Genomic DNA, 16,422 nt, shown 5'->3' on the forward strand with positions numbered 1-16,422 from the left:
GGCTAGTGGCAGCCAGCATTGGCTCCTGCCCTGAAGTGTGAGGCTTGATGTCCCTGGCACGCATCAGTCACCCTGGCACCGCTCCCCAGGGCTGGGCCCCTCCTTGCCTGGCATAGCAATCTCCAGCACCAAGGCAAACGGCGGGGCTTTTGACACCTCCTTGCCTCCCCTTTGTGGGGGCTGGTAATATATCAATGTTTCCCACACACCCTTTTTGGGGTGAATTGGTACAGCCTATTACCCTCTGCCGTTTTAGGGAGTTGGTACGCTCCAGCTCTCCTTTTCCCCTTTGAAGGGAAGCCCACAAGCAAGATGGCGAGACTACCGCTTCCTGTCGTGGCTGGCTGTGTTCTGCCCGGACTATGCACTGCGTCACTTCCGGCCCCGTCTCAGGGCGCCCATAAAGTGTTGCGCGTGGGCGCGCGCCCTCCTCTGGTCCCCTCAGGGCTCGCGGCGCGGTCGGGGGCCGTTGTGGAGCGTGGTGTCAGCAGCTGCAGCGGCGGCGGTTTCTCTGTGTGCGCGCCCGGGGGAGGTTGGTGTCTCGGGGGCCGCTGGGCGGGCTCCACGTGGAATGTTCTGGAAAGGGCCTCTGATAGCGGGAGCCGGCCCGTGCCGCTGCGGCCAGGAGCGGGGGAGGGCAGCTTGAATGCGGTGTAGGGAGGGGCATTGTGCAGGGGCCCTTGGGGGTGGGGAGGCACTGTGGGAGGGGCCGGCAGGCGGTGTGGGGGAAGGGCCAGGGGCGGGCGAGGGGGGCAGTGGGTGACGGGGTGTCAAAGCTGTTTTTGGATTTCAGTGGCCCCATGTCATTGCCCCCATTTGCACACCTGGTTTGCCCTCAGTGGGGGAAACCCCGCCCCCCCCCATTGTGCCACCCTCACCACAGAGGGGTTTGTAGTAATCATAGCTGCTGGAGCTAGGGTGCTGCTGCACCCCCTGCCTTGCAGTGGTTTCCATTATATGCAGGGTTTACAGTTTGAGTCGATGGCTCTCAGCACCCCCCACTATAATAATTGTTCCAGCAGCCTGGTAGTAATGACTCATTTAAAAATGGTAAGTTTGGGAGCAAATCTGTCAAGCCTCTGAACATGGCACATCTAACCTGACTGCTGTGGTATTGCCGGGCCTGTTGGTAAAAGACTGAAAATAAAGGAATGGAGATGGTGAGGGCTGGTGGGGTTTCTCTCCATTCTTCCCATTCCTGGATGGGAATCTTGCTAGAGACCCATCTTGCTTGACTGGACGATGGTTGCCATGTGAAGCCTGGTCCTACTCCATACTGAGCATTTCCTTAATATTTTCCACCAGTACGTACTTTAGTGCCAGTGAGAACACGGTTGTAGAGAGGTCACAGTGTAACCACCATGTCATTTAGGGCTGTTCTGATACAGGCTAGGACTAGGTGACAGTAGTCAAAATGCTCACTGTCGGTCTATGCTAGAACAACTATTGGTGAAACTGCAACAGTGGGAAATACTAAGAAAAAACAGTGTATATACACAGCATTAGGAAAATTAGATAGTCTTTATCAGAATTATTTCACTACCTACAATATTTTTGGGGTGTTTGTGTGTTTTTTATAAAGGAAACCAGTTAGGACTGGGCATGTGCACCATCTTAAATAAAAGTTAACAGATGGGTGTTAGTTTAGCTTTATTGGGTTGGCTTTCATGAATAATGTTAAGTAGATTTCAAGAACTGTTAATTCTTAGATGGTTTCTGTCCTTTTGCAGGCCTTACATAAAGTTTAAAAATGTCGTATATGCTTCCTCACTTACACAATGGCTGGCAAGTAGATCAGGCCATTCTTTCAGAAGAAGACCGTGTGGTGGTCATCCGGTTTGGACATGACTGGGATCCAACTTGTATGAAAATGGATGAAGTGTTATATAGTATTGCTGAGAAGGTAAATTTGGATTGTCATTTGAGATAATTGTATGTTTCTGTTCAGCATCTGAAATTGCTTGTTCTTTTTAGTCTAAGGCAGTTTCTAGGCAATAAATCCAACTTGTTCAGTTTCCTTAACAAGCTATGCCTACATTGAATGAATGTGAAACAGCTCTCTACTTTCATGGCCATCTGAAATAATTACCCACCATGTTGTTTAATGCTTAATTGAATGGAAACAGTACTACTACATTCTAAAACTGAGCATCTGTCCTGAAGAATATTTTTTTTTCTGACTGCTGCTGGTTTAACATCTAATAATCTAGGTCATTCAGAGGGAAACAAGTTTCATTAATACCTATAGTGATTATACCAGTGCTAAGATTGAGCCAGCATTGTCACTTGATACTCAGAATGTGTAATATTAATACACTAGCAACTAGAAAATTAATTGGAATAGCTTTAAAAGTTTAGGTGTTTTTAGTTTGGCATATGTTTTTAATTTAAAAATTTAAAATCTTAAAATGCATGGGAAGAAATGCACTTAATGAACATACTCAGCCTTGGTTGAAATGGGTGCCACTCCATTGACTTAGAGTTTGCACTTGGTTATACCAGGGCTCAAATGAATTTTAATCTGTACATATTGAGCCAATCTCTGCCATCTGAGAAAGCTTCAAATGATAACCAGTGACAAACAGATCACCCCCATTTAAGCATCTTAGATAATGAGGAAAAATTAAGAATTGGTTACATAAATATGTGATTGGATAGATCTTATCCTTTCATGTCCTCTCAGATAACATTATTGCATGGTAGTATAACTAGACAGAAATCTTAGCAAATTATTTGCTGGTTAAACCTCAAGAAAAAATGGGGAAACTCAAATAAAACAAGAACCTAGTCAGAAAGACTACTGTGAATTAATGTTTAAATGGCATTCGACAATTGTTTCCAAAATCATTTGTACAGTTTTCTATATGCTGTTAACCTGATGTGAAGCTGTTTCTGTGGCAGACATTTCTTCTCTATGGCATTCTTAAAAAATTGCACTTCTCTTGTTCATCTGTGTTGAAGTCATCTGGTAAGGCTACTGTGTACATATCAAATATTGAGCCATAACAGGATTTAAGCTAGGAGGTTGCTTTGACATTTCTTCAGCACAGCTTCTTTGCATTTGTTTGTCTTACGTTTACTTTTAATGTTGTGGGAATTGATGGATTATACACGGGACTACTATTAGTATTTATCTTTGGCAGGACTCTTGGCAATTTGGCAGACATATTGGCATTTAAGTTTTTACGAGGGAAAAAGAACAATGTAACTTTTTATTTAAAAATCTCCCTCTGCAGAAATGGCAGGTTAAAGGGGGAGATCCTTCCTCATCCTCTTGCTTACGAGCCATGTTTGGATCTCGCAGCTGTTTTAAAGAGTGAGTAAAAGTTCCGATTGTACAGGTGTTTATAATCTAAAGCAGGGGTTCTCAAACTTCATTGCACTGCAACCCCCTTGTGACAACAAAAATTACTACAGGACCCCAGGAGAGGGGACCGAAGCCTGAGCCTGACCAAGCCCCGCCACCCCGGGGGTGTGTGTGCAAAGTCAAAGCCCCATTGCCCCAGGCTGGGGAGCCAAAGCCGAAGGGCTTTAGCCCAGGCACGGGGCCTGTAATCATAGCCCCACCGGCCAGGGCTGAAGCCCTCGGCTTGGTCTTGGGCCTGGGCCCTGGGCCCCAGCAAGTCTAAGCCAGCCCTGGTGACCCCATTAAAATGGGGTCCTGACCCATTTTGGGGTCCCGACCCACAGTTTGAGAACCGCTGATCTAAAGCATAGTACAAAATGTTGCCATGCCATAGCTTCATGCTACATTTGACGAAAATGTAGCTCTATTTCACACTTAGTACTGAGATGGAACATTTTTTTTTAATTTGCAGCATGATTTTAGGAAGTAGTAATGTATCTGTACTTTATAATCAATGTGGAGTTGAACTTTAATGACTTGACTTGTATTTTGGCAAAAGAAAACTAGAGCAAACCACCAAAATATAGAGTAGATTGTTACCACTAAAATGTATCCTTGTTTACAATTGAAATAAGCATTTGTTTCAGTGCAATACATACCAAAAACTTGCATACTTGAGAAAGTTTAACAAGAAATAATATGTTGTGTGAAGGGTTTCCAGTTTTTCCAGAGCAAAAATGTAAGAATACTGTACTTATAAAATACCTTGGAAATATCTCAAACTATTTTTTGCTGTACAGAACACTGATTGTTTCAAAGGGGGCCTATGATTCCTGGAAGCTCATCCCCCGGGATACAGAGCTTTGGGTGCTAAATTTTTATATAATTTAAATACAAATATTTAAACAGTATTTACAGTAAAAGCCAAAACTTGTCTAAAAGTAAATACAAAAATCAGACAAACCTCAAATCGGAAACCTTTATTGTATGCATGACATTTGGTAGAGAATCACTTGCTCTCTGGCAAGTGATGACTTGAGATGACTGGGTCCGTTGCTTTGCATCTACCCAACCATGGTTGAAAGACACACTAGCAGTAGCATCTACTCAAGAAATGCCCACTTGTCCCTGTGTTTCTACTCAGAGGCAAAAGCTACAGAAAGAGTTAATGGGCAGAGTAGGGAGGTTAGAAAAGTGTAGCTACTATTAAAGCTGGTGGTATTTGCAAATCATTATGATAAGCATACTCTTTTTAAATCATTTTGTAATTTTAAAGCCAGGAAAATATCCATAAATTTAAAGCTTGTACGTCTATTAGCTAGGGCTGTCAACAGTTAACTCATGTGCTTAACTTAAAAAAAAATTAATCACGATTGAAACTATTAATGGCAATTAATTGCACTTTTAATCACACTGTTAAACAATAGACTACCTATTGAAATTCATTAAATATTTTGGATGTTTTCCTAAATTTTCAAATATATTGATTTCAATTACAACACAGAATACAAAGTGTACAGTTCTCACTTTATATTATTTTTATTACAAATATTTGCACTGTAAAAATGATAAACAAAAGTAATAGTATTTTTCAGTTCACTTCATACAAGTACTGTAGTGCAAGCTCTTTATCATGAAAGTGCAATTTAAAAATGTAGATTATTTTTGTTACATAGCTGCACTCAAAAACAAAACAATGTAAAACTTTAGAGCCTACAAGTCCACTCAGTCCTACTTCTTGTTCAGCCAATCACTCAGCCAAACAAGTTTGTTTACATTTACGGGAGATAATGCTGCCTACTTATTATTTATAATGTCACCTGAAAGTGAGAACAGGTGTTCACATGACACTTTTGTAGCCGACATTTCAAGGTATTTAAATGCCAGATATGCTAAACATTCATATGCCCTATCATGCTTCGGCCTGAAGGAACATATGAATTTTGAATACAGCTAGCACTTAAATATCTTGCGACGCTGGCTACAACGGTGCCATGCCAATGCCTGTTCTTACTTTCAAGTGACATGGTAAACAAGAAGCGGGCAGCATTATCTCCTGCAAATGTAAACAAACTTGTTGGCTGAGTGATTGGCTGAACAAGAAGTAGGACTGAGTGGACATGTAGGCTCTAAAGTTTTTATTTGTTTTTTGTACATTTGTAAGTTCAACTTTCATGATAAAGATATTGCACTAAAGTACTTGTATTAGGTGAATTGAAAAATACTTACTTTGTTTTACGGTGCAAATATTTGTAATAAAAATAATATAAAGTGAGCACTGTACATGTTGTATTCTGTGTTGTAATTGAAATCAATATATTTGAAAATGTAGGAAAACATCCAAAGATATTTAAATTGTATTCTGTTATTGTTTAACCTTGCGATTAATCACGATTAATTTTTTTATCACGTGATTAATCACAATTAATATTAATGCTTATGAGTTAAAATTCAAAAGCACATTCCTCACCCTAAAAACTTTCCTTTGGTCTTTTTTCTCATTTAGACCTTGATACTCATGTTTATTTCCTCCTGTGCTCTCTACCACTTTCTTTTAGGACTGCACAAAATTTCCCATTAAATCTCCCCCAAATTACCCTGTGTACGTCTTAACTGTCACTCAAGCTCTGACGGAAACTTCAACCTCGCTTTGGCTTGTTAGTGCAGCTCTTTAGGTCTCCATTATATTTGTATGAAAACCATGTAACTTAAAGCTATTTTAAAAACAGTTTCCAGTTAATACAGTTTAAGTGGCCACAGTGGACAATGTCAAACTTTTTTAAAACTGTCCTCAAGAGTAGATCCTAATTGCAAGCTGTTTTGGTCAGATTGTTTAACATTTTCTACCTAAACTGTGTTAAAACAGCTTCATGCTAAAAGTTTTAGTGTAGACTGGGTGTTAGCTGTCGTAATGCTTGCAGCCATAAGGGTTTTTTTCTGCTAAGGTATTGTAAAGGGCATTAGGAAGAAAGATATTGGAGAAAAAATGGGATTCATTTTTTCTTGTCTGATGTAAAGCCTTGAGCCGTAAATGGGAAATAATATTGTATAGCTGAAAGTTGATCTTGCTGAGTTATAGGAGGGGAAGTAAGTGGAGAAATATATGTATCACACTAATGTTTGATATTGTAGAACAGGGATCGGCAACCTTTGGCATGCGGCCCGTCAGGGTAAGTCCCTGGCGGGCCAGGACGGTTTGTTTACCTGCAGCGTCCGCAGGTTCGGCTGATTGCGGCTCCCACTGGCTGCAGTTCGCTGCTCCAGGCCAATGGGGACTGCGGGACTTACCCTGACGGGCCGCATGCCAAAGGTTGCCGATCACTGTTGTAGAATGTAAGGGACCTACAACTTTTCTTATCTCTGGTCATGGACCAGTTCTAAGAAATGGCTTAATACTGGTCCATCAAATATTTCTAGCCCTGAGAAGTATTAAAATGTTAGCCATATTTAAGGTTCATCAACTAACCATAAACTTTTTTGGATATGTTTATTGAACAATGTAAATCTATATTAGCTTCACAAAATAAAGTTGTTACAGATGCTCCCCGACTTATGCAAGCGTTCCATTCCGGAACGCCTTCCGTAACTTGAGTTTTGTATAAGTCAGAAACATATCTCCGACCATTACGCCCAAAAAACCCACCCCACCTCTTATTTCTAGCTTACGGAACTTTTTCCGTAAGCTTGGAGTTGTGTACATCGGGTTTACGTAACTCGGGGAGCGTCTGTATATGTATATTTTGTTATATGTACTTCTGCCTGGGTTCCCTCACAATAGGTGCGATAGGCTTTTAGAATCTACACTGCTGCTGTATTCAACAGTAACTTCAATGAGCCATTGTAGTTAAGTGGAGAAAATATCCATTTTTTTCCCCACAGTCCACATATGCTCCACTCAACTTCATTGAGTGTCATAGCTTTTCTTGAATATGGAAGATACTATTATATTAGCAGTGTTGGACGTGGATGGCCTCTCAGACTTTGCTTGAAGAGGGAAACATAGCAGATGTGTAGATATTCTCTCTCTTACTGGGATTATTGAAGTTCTATATAGTTATTAAAGAGCAAAGATATCAAAAACATTGATCTGAGAAACACCAAGATAATGGTTGTGCTTCCCTGCATATTCTCCACTTCTTCCATTTCAGCATGATGTTAGTGCACAGTACACTTAACTCCTAAATGAATGCCTATGCTTTTAGAATGAATGCCTATGCTTTTTGAAATCCGTATTCAGATGGTTCTAGTGTTAACAGTTCTAATAAGGAGCCACTAAAATCAGACTGAAATTAAAAGGTAAGTGGAGGAAGACAAGTTGGCAGCAAAAAGTGGAACTTGAGGTCTGACACCTTGCAGATAATCTGTCCGGTAGTATTCTTTTTTTCAAACTTTGGAGTCATGCAATATTTAATGCCCAAGCGCTAAAAGGAAATATTTTTTGAAAAGCCCCATTGATAAAACTGATTTACTGCCAGGATTTTTATGTATTTAAACTTTTCTTACTACACTTGAATGTGCGTACAAAGATTTCCATTCACATTTTTATAAGTGTCTTCACTGAACACTTTTTTAAACCTTAGAGTCTCAGATTTATCCTTTTTTACTTTCCTTGAAAAGGTAAATGTTCAAAAAATTCTGCAAAATTCTGCAAATGTTATTTGTCAGATAAATATGGAGGCTCCAGCATGGCATTGGGGAGCACAGGCCACTGGCTGCACAGAGGTGGGAGATCACGGTGCAGCTCCCCTCCCAGGACACAGATTCAACAGGGAAGCTGCACCCAAGCCTTACACAGCACAAGGGCTGGGTCTGCCCAAGAAACAGCCCCGGGCCCTGCCTCTCTGTGCCAGGTGCACCAGGTTTCAGCAGGCATGCTCAGCAAGGGAGGATCTAAACGTGGGGGGATCCAGGTGTGGGTTGAGAGGGGGTTCTGTGTGGGGCAGTCTGGGTGCAAGTGGCTTGGGGTGGGGGTGGGATCCAGGCATGGGGGGATCTGGATGCACAGGGGTTCTGGGTGCAACAGTAATGAGACTGTGCAGGAGAGTCCAAGTGAAGATGGTTGGGGCTCAGCAGAGTGGGGTGTCCAGTTGCTGGGGGAGTGGGCCTTAGTGGGGTGGGGATCCAGGTGCAGCTGGTTGGGGTTCCGTAGGGTGGGGATCTTGGTTTGGGTGGCTTGTCACGGTGGTCCAGCTTCAGGGGGAGTTCTGGGTGTGGGGGGAGGTGAGGCTTAGTGTCAAGGTCTGAGTTTGAGGGGGTCTGGATGCACGGGGGCTGTGTGGATGGGGGAGCAGCTCCCTGTACGGCAGTGGTTCCCAAACTTTAACAGCCCGCAAACCCCTTTCACTAAACTGTGAAATCTCGTGAACGCCCTCCTAAAAATTAATATTTTCAGGGATTTAAGTTTAAATTTCCTCAGTGTGATGGATGCCCCAACTGCCCGGCTCCACTCTTCCTGGGGCTCGGGCTGCGAGCCCTGCATGGGGAGCGCTGGGGTTTGGGCTGCTGGCTCCCCTGCTGACCACCGGGACTTGTGCTGCCAGCCCCAACTGCCCGGCCCTGTTCTCCCTGGGGCTCGGGGTGTCTGCCCTGCAACCGGGTCCCACCTGCTGTCTCCAATGCCCAAGGTCCTCTGTCTGCCATTAGTGAAATTTTTCTGGCGAACCCCCTGTAACGTTCGGCAAACCCCAGGGGTTCGCGAACCCCAGTTTGGGAACCACTGCTGTACGGGGATCCCGCCCCCTGCAGCTGAGAAGCATGCAGGAAGCACGGGGAAGAGGGAGTTTGCAGAGCTTCCTACAGCTGGGGGAGAAATCTGGGAGTGGGTCTGACATGGCCCTGGATGCTGCGTAGGGGAAGAGAAAGTCCCCTCCTCCCCAGCCCAGCCAGGACTAGCAGCTGAGCCCAGCGCCAGGGTAGGAGCCACCAGCTGGGTCTTCCCCAGTCCTGCCCCACAGTGATTTACCTCTCTGCTGGCTGCCCTGGGCACCTGAAACATACTGCTGGGGGAGGGTCACATGACCGCTGTTGTGGCTTTCCTTTGCTTCCCCATTAGAAAGTCATTTTCTGTGGGGAAGCAAAGAAATTGGGGGATATATATTCTGCGCATGCAAGGTGGCACAGGATTTCCCCAGGAGTAAGTACCTGTGTCTGATTATAAACTCAAGTATCTTTCACTGGAATTAGAATTGTGCCAGCTGCAATTGTCTTTAAGTATATTTGTAGCTGACGGGGTACTATCAGGATTTGCTTTTTCAGTATTATATTTATTTTCTTTTCTGGTTTGAGGTACCTATGTTAAATTTAGTGTTTAGTGTCTTGCTCTCATATCTGACTTCTAGATAGGCGCCACTTTGCTGAAATGCTAGGGAACAAGTTTTATACCCTAAACAGTGGTCTCCAAACTGTGTGACATGCCCCCTTGGGGGGCATGGAGGAATGTGCATGTGGGGGGGGTTGCAGCAGGTCTGGGCCAGCCCCCACAAGGGCAGGGGTGGGGGTGCCACCCAGCCCCACTTTGCCCTCGGACCAGCTGCAACCCCAGCCCCAGCTCCACTCTGCTCCCTGCTCTGCCCTTAGCCTCAGCTGCCACTTCCCTCTGCTCCACCCCCAGCCAGCTCTGCCTTCATTCCCTTTCCGCCCCCCAGGCTAGCTCTCATCTAGCCCCAGCTCCTCCCCCATCTCCAGTTCTGTCCCCAGTTCCACCTTCAGCTGAAACTCCTCTGCTGAGCCAGTAATGGAGTGGGGGTGCAGACAGATTCCATTACTGGAAAGAGGAGGCACTACAGGAAAAGTTGGGCACCATTGCTCTATATAGGAACATTTGTTGTTTGTATTGCATTAGTGCCTAAGAGCCCCAGTTGTTGACCATGTCCCATTCTGCTGGGTTCTATAGAAACGCGGAACAAAAAGATGTCCCAAAGAGCCATCTAAGTAACATGGCTAGTGATTCCAGTGTTCAAATGCTGTAAAGCATTGAATTCTCATTAAAAATCTTTTCAGAATTGAAACAAAGGGCATGGAGAAAGCAAGAGGAAAGGAAGGAGTTCTGGATTTAGTTCCTAACTACCTCAGATTTCATGTGTGATTTTTGGACAAGTTGCTAAATGCATGTGTCTCAGTCTGCCATTTGGAAATAAATTGTTATACTAATTTTATAATCTAATGTTGGGAAGATAAATTCATTAATGTCTGGGAGGTGCTTAGATTATGGTGATAAGATCTCTACCAAAGTATGTATAATGATCAGAACAATCTCATTTTCAAAGTGAGATTCAGCTAATGTTATTTATTGAGTATTAACTATGTAAAACTTCTCAGTTTTGTAAAACAAAGAAAAGTTAATATTTGTACCCTCACTGTGGCTTCCTCTCCTAAAGTGTGAGGCCATTTGGGTCCCTTGTTAATGACATACAAAATTCTGTAGTTATATTCAATAGGAGCTGTACTTGCTCAGTTCATTTAAATAGAGACAATAAAAAAACTTAAGTTTAAGCCACTCACATAGTAGGTGTGCTAAGTTAGTATTTCTTGCATTGAATAAAAACAATTTTTGTATGTAAAAATATTTTACTTGCATTTCTCAAAATTGTAATGGTATTCTTTTGTACTTCAAAAATAGAAATGTTTGTGCTTGTGCTTTGATTCATAATAAATTCTTCCTTTTGCAGTAATGCTCTTTCATGAAACAAAGTATATTTTAAAAATTGTGGACAATGTGATCTCAAGGTTAGCCAGACACTGATATTTTATTCAAGGACTAAATTTAGTGTGTCATAAGAGTTTTAGGATTTTGCTCACAAATGTGCATTGTAGAAATTTCCCAGCAGGAGAATTGCACCTGAGCTGTTGGTATTGTACATGTCAGTCATCTGGTAATTCTTACAGAAGCTGCAGTAGGGTGAAAACAATGTTGTCTTAGTTTCACTGTGCTGGAGAAGTCTTTTCCTGCAAAATCAACCTGGAAGCAATCAGTTACTTCAGAAGATTATCTAATTTGATCCTATAATACAGTTAACTTCATAGGTAATGTGAACTGAGTTCTTGGGACTGACTATATGTACACAAATTTTGAGGTTTGGTACTGTGACTATACATAAATTTACGTTTTTGACAGACATATGGATTATGATGTATACCAAATAGTTCTCACTTTGTAAATACATGAAAAATCAAGATACTTTCTTGAAGTCCCTAGTGTTGTGTATGCATTTGCAGACTTTTAAAATGACCAATTGCTGTTTACCCTAGACAAAAAAAGTGCTTGTCTGATGCTGTATAATTCTGTATTGGTTTATTTGTTAACATTTCTATTTAATCATATTTTGTTTTCAGTTGTACTTGACAGAAAATTAAATAGTTAAAAGTACTTCAAAAATATTAAGCTTGTTACATTCTAAAATTTTACAAGTATTACCTTTAGAGAATGCTACATTTGCCTACTTATGCATTGAAAAGTCAGGAAACAAAAACATAAGGGTGTTCGCACTACATTAACTCTTCCCTGTTATACATGTGTGTTACAAAAGCAAGCAAGTATAATCATATAAACATTTCTCAAAACTGTGTTGTTTCTGCAACTGAAAAATATTATAGATGCTACATGTGTATCTAATCCTTGTGTAAATGGATATTTTCATTATCATTGTCCAATGTGTTTAGTGACGTAAATGTTCATATCAGTTCTCTTCTTTTTAAGATTATTTTATTAATTCGCTCAGCACCTGTGGACTGTACATTTTCTTTTCAATTGGCAGCACAGCTTTCTTCAGCAATTTAAGAAATTAACCATGAATTTAGTAAGAAAACCCCTTTCAAAATGTACTGTGCATGTACAAAGTGCAATCTTCAGTGCATAATAACTGCAAAATCAAATCCTACTTTTGTCAGAGCTTTCAGAAGCATTTCTCAATGAGGAATATTTACATGCCAGATTTAAACTTTCTACCCCTGCCATTTGGACTTCATAGCTGTCCAAAAAGCCTGAAGGTTTTTTTAATTCTGAGGTTAGTGTTGTTTTCCCCTACTGTTCTATTAAATAATAGCTAAGTCATCTTTGCTCAAACTTAAAAAAAAAAAAAAAAAAAAAACTTTCTGCTTTGGACACAAATTATGGAAAATTTCAACTTTTGGGGTGAAAGATGCTGGAAGTCACAAGCAACTGACAATTAAGCATTTAAATTCTAACCCTTCAACAACCTTAATAGCATTTGCTAGTGCTCTCACCTTAAATATTTTTAGGGTCGGACATATAATTGAGAGGAAGGCACAATAGAGTGTGACTTGGCCACTATTTTAATACATTCCATTTTTCTGTTACTGGATGTGAATTCCCTTTCACTATAAAATTAATGTCTTGTCTGTATTATTTTAAAATCTTTATTTTCCAAACCTTTAAGAGCCAGTTAGAAATGGCAAAAGTGAATAACTATTTGCTTGACTTTAACTTAGTAATGAACATCTTGCAGCATTATTGCAATAACTTAAGCATATTATTTTTTCTAAAATCTGTCAACATTCTATAAAAAGATCAGTCTTATATAGTTATTAAAGGCTTGCTAGTGTGTTTTGCTCTGTTTAGTCATTTTAATTTTGTTCTCCTGTACAGGTAAAAAATTTTGCTGTTATTTATCTTGTGGATATCACAGAAGTACCAGACTTCAACAAGATGTATGAGTTGTATGATCCCTGTACAGTCATGTTTTTCTTTAGGTATGCCTTATTTCTACTATATAATTTAATTTGGTGTATTGGAGCTTACATGCTATAATTAAAGGGAATGTATGCATTTTATATATGCTCGTGTATTTAAAAAAAAAAATTAAGAGGGTATTGTGCTTATGTACAAGTAATTGCATTCAAGTTCAGTGTAGCTCTTCCCCAATTAATCTAATACATGTTAACACCTTGTACCAATTCTTCAGAAATATTGATGCCCTGACCCATTGCCACTTAGCACTTCCCGGCCTGAGAATTAAAAACAGCACTGTTATGAACCAAGATGATACTGCAGATAAAGCCTGGTCTACACTAGGGAGTTAGGTCAGTAATACTATGTCACTCAGTGGTGTGAAAAATCTGCACCCCTACACAACGCAGTTAAACCCACCTAACCCCCCCCCGTGTAGACAGCGCTAAATTGACGGGAGAATTATCCTGTTGACCTAGCTACCACCCATCAGGGAGGTGGATTACCTATCCTGACAGAAGAACCCCTCCCATCATCATAGGTCTTCACTGAAGTGCGGCAGCTGCAGCATTTTAAATGTAGATGAACCCTAAGATCCTGACTGTGGGCTGAATTTTCACTCTAGTGCCATCTTCATCTCAAAGTACAGTGGGAAGTTAAATGGCATTGTTTTATATCTTACTGTGTATTAATGTATGCCATCTGGCTTAATCAGTCTGGATAATTTTCCTCACATTAGACCCATTGAAGTCAATGGAGTATTTCCATTGACTTGGAGGAGGCCCACTGCACACAGGAAGCATTATTGCATTCACCTCTCAAGCAGAGTTTTTAAAAAAGCATTCTGAGCTTTTTTCCTTCCTGCTACCCAGCTGCACACAACCTATGAAATCAGCAATTATGCATGTTTGAATATGCACATAGCTGATTTTAGAAGTTAGATTTACAGAAACAAGCCCTAAATATAATTAAAATATTTACATTTAAATATCAAATGTGTAAGTTTATAACAATATCCATATCTCATAGTTGAAATGTTTTACATTTCCTAGAGTGGTAGAACTGCTAAACTTTTTGCATTCATTCCTCTGTATTTGCTTCACATTTTGAAGTGTGGCAACATTTAAAGACACTGCCAACATAAAATTAAATCTTTTCTGTAATTACAAATAATACCTCAAATTACTCGTGCTTGTACTTTTTGGTTTCTTGGGGAAATAAAAGTACACTGATCCACTTCACTTTGTTGTACTCATAGACTAGCACAACATTTGAATTCTTGGCACCCTAGGGAATTTCAAATTTGAATTTCTAAAAAAAAAAATACATCTCGTTCACATGCCAATTAAATAAACAACACAGAGATAAAATATTCATAATAGATAACTATCCACATTATTCAGTTCTTGAACCACTAGGTCTACTTCTAATTGATAAAATATGTTAAAGGACAAATACGTCTAGAGCTTTTTAGCAAGGGACTTTGTTCAGAAATGTTATTTTTTTGTAGGGGGAGGCAGTGGGAAGAAAACATGAAGACTGCTATTCCTAGGAATAAACATAAAGCTCTGATGTTACAATCTTGGTGCAGGTCATCTTTGTATCTTTTTAATGTAACTTTAGGAACAGAAAAATACTATTTTAAAACAGGTAGGCTATCAACTTTCAACCTGAGCATGACCATAACAAATGCCATTCTGGTATTCTGCCATTTAGTGTAATACTTATTTGCTGACCTACACGGATATGGTGGTAGAGCTACATATTGCAGGGCACTTGAGTCTTGTGAAATATTAGGAAAGATTGTAGTTTAGCATATTGACCTGTTTTTTTTCTTTTTTTTTTTCTTTCCTCTTAAAGGAATAAACATATCATGATTGATTTAGGTACAGGTAACAACAACAAGATTAACTGGGCGATGGAAGACAAGCAAGAGATGATCGACATTATAGAAACAGTTTATAGAGGAGCTCGTAAAGGTAGAGGTCTCGTGGTGTCACCAAAAGACTATTCTACCAAATACAGATATTGACATTCTGTGACAATTACCCTCTCTTTTAGTCCACCTCCACATACACATAATTATCCTTTGTATATAAAAGTTGATTTACATTTTTTATTATGAACGTGTTTTGAACTCTTATTTAAAAACTTTGTAAAATTTCATTTGAAAAAATAGAAGACATGAAGTCTGGAACCATTTGATTTCAGAAATGCAATAGCTGGATCATTCCTTTTGAATTAAAGGACTTTAACTCTGCAAATGTCAACCTCTCGGTATAATATATTTTTTTAACACAATTCTATTCTTAGAAAAATATGTAAAAAAATGACAAGTTGAAACAAATGTACATGAGAAACTTTTACTGTAGCCTTTTAATGGATAAAAAGTAGTGTTGTATTGTTTTTGCCTTTAGCTTATTATCTTTAATAATAGTAATAATAAAAGTATTTGCCTTTTAAGGTACACCTCTTGAAGTTAATGGCTGGTCACTTTTGTCAGAGTCCTGATATTTTGTTCATGTCTGGTAATGGAAACCAAAACCATTAGCACTGAAAAGAGAGGGTGAAATACTAAGCAAGCAAAATTCTCTGGAAATACAATTGTTGCATATCTTTAAAAAAATGTGTGTGTATGTGTGTATATATATATATATATATATATATATATATATATTCCTATGTTTGAAAAAAGAGGCTTTAAGTGTGATTTCTTCACTTTAAAGTTATGATTCTGGAATTGCTATTCTACAACTAAAGTTTAGACACTTATCATTATATGCATTTTTCATTATAAAACAGACTGAACCACTTCTAACTAAATCAGAAAAGGTCTTTTATTTGTTTGTGGGCAAATGCACCAGCCATTTTGAGAAATGCAGGTTGAACTGGTATGCCACAGCTTGTTCTAGTAACTCTGAATTTGTTGCATTCCCTGATCCTCAGGAACTAGTGCATATGGCTGTACTTAACTATGGTGAATGATTCATTGTTTGCTATGTAAAAATGTATTTCTAGGTGCTATACAAAATATTAAAAATTATATGAAAAGTCCTGCTAATTTTATAAGCACTGTATGAACAGGGATCCAGGGCCAAGACTATTGGGCATCTTAGAAGCAGCACTACAGGAGTCCCCGCCCCACTCTCTGTGCTTGTAGTGTTTCATCTACATGAAGATTATTTTAAAAAACAAATCACCTTTTATATTAAGAAAATGCCCAAGATTTGTATATGTTAGCTCAATCATTTAAAATATAAAATTTGTTTTTATTAAAATTGGAACTAAAGAAGTTCATAGTTCAGGTTCCATAAACATCCATAACTTTTTCCTGGTATCCCTGGCTAATTTCACCCTCATCATAAACCTTTTTTTCTCATTCGCCCATCCT

General features: G+C 39.8%; 1 protein-coding gene across 2 annotated transcripts; it reads left to right on the plus strand.

Annotated features, from left to right (window-relative positions):
* Positions 1-358: 358 nt before the first annotated feature.
* Positions 359-15,207, plus strand: TXNL4A (thioredoxin like 4A). 2 transcript variants are annotated; one of them, XM_034762474.1, is made up of 4 exons: positions 359-532; positions 1,731-1,903; positions 12,951-13,054; positions 14,892-15,207. In XM_034762474.1, exons 2-4 carry the CDS (start codon positions 1,751-1,753, stop codon positions 15,061-15,063), a joined length of 429 nt encoding a protein of 142 aa, XP_034618365.1. In that variant the 5' UTR covers positions 359-532; positions 1,731-1,750; the 3' UTR covers positions 15,064-15,207. The 2 variants fall into 2 exon arrangements, with proteins under 2 accessions (XP_034618365.1, XP_034618366.1); XM_034762475.1 differs by lacking the exon at positions 359-532 and adding an exon at positions 3,237-3,316 and having other exon boundaries at positions 1,765-1,903.
* Positions 15,208-16,422: the final 1,215 nt, after the last annotated feature.

Source organism: Trachemys scripta, chromosome 2 (genome assembly GCF_013100865.1).
Source record: "Trachemys scripta elegans isolate TJP31775 chromosome 2, CAS_Tse_1.0, whole genome shotgun sequence".
Lineage (NCBI taxonomy): Eukaryota > Metazoa > Chordata > Testudines > Emydidae > Trachemys > Trachemys scripta.

Coding starts and splice junctions, on each gene's coding strand:
- TXNL4A (XM_034762474.1), top strand. CDS start 1,751: ATGTCGTATATGCTTCCTCACTTACACAATGGCTGGCAAGTAGATCAG. Junction 1,904..12,950: donor TATATAGTATTGCTGAGAAG/GTAAATTTGGAT, acceptor TCTCCTGTACAG/GTAAAAAATTTTGCTGTTAT. Junction 13,055..14,891: donor ACAGTCATGTTTTTCTTTAG/GTATGCCTTATT, acceptor TTCCTCTTAAAG/GAATAAACATATCATGATTG.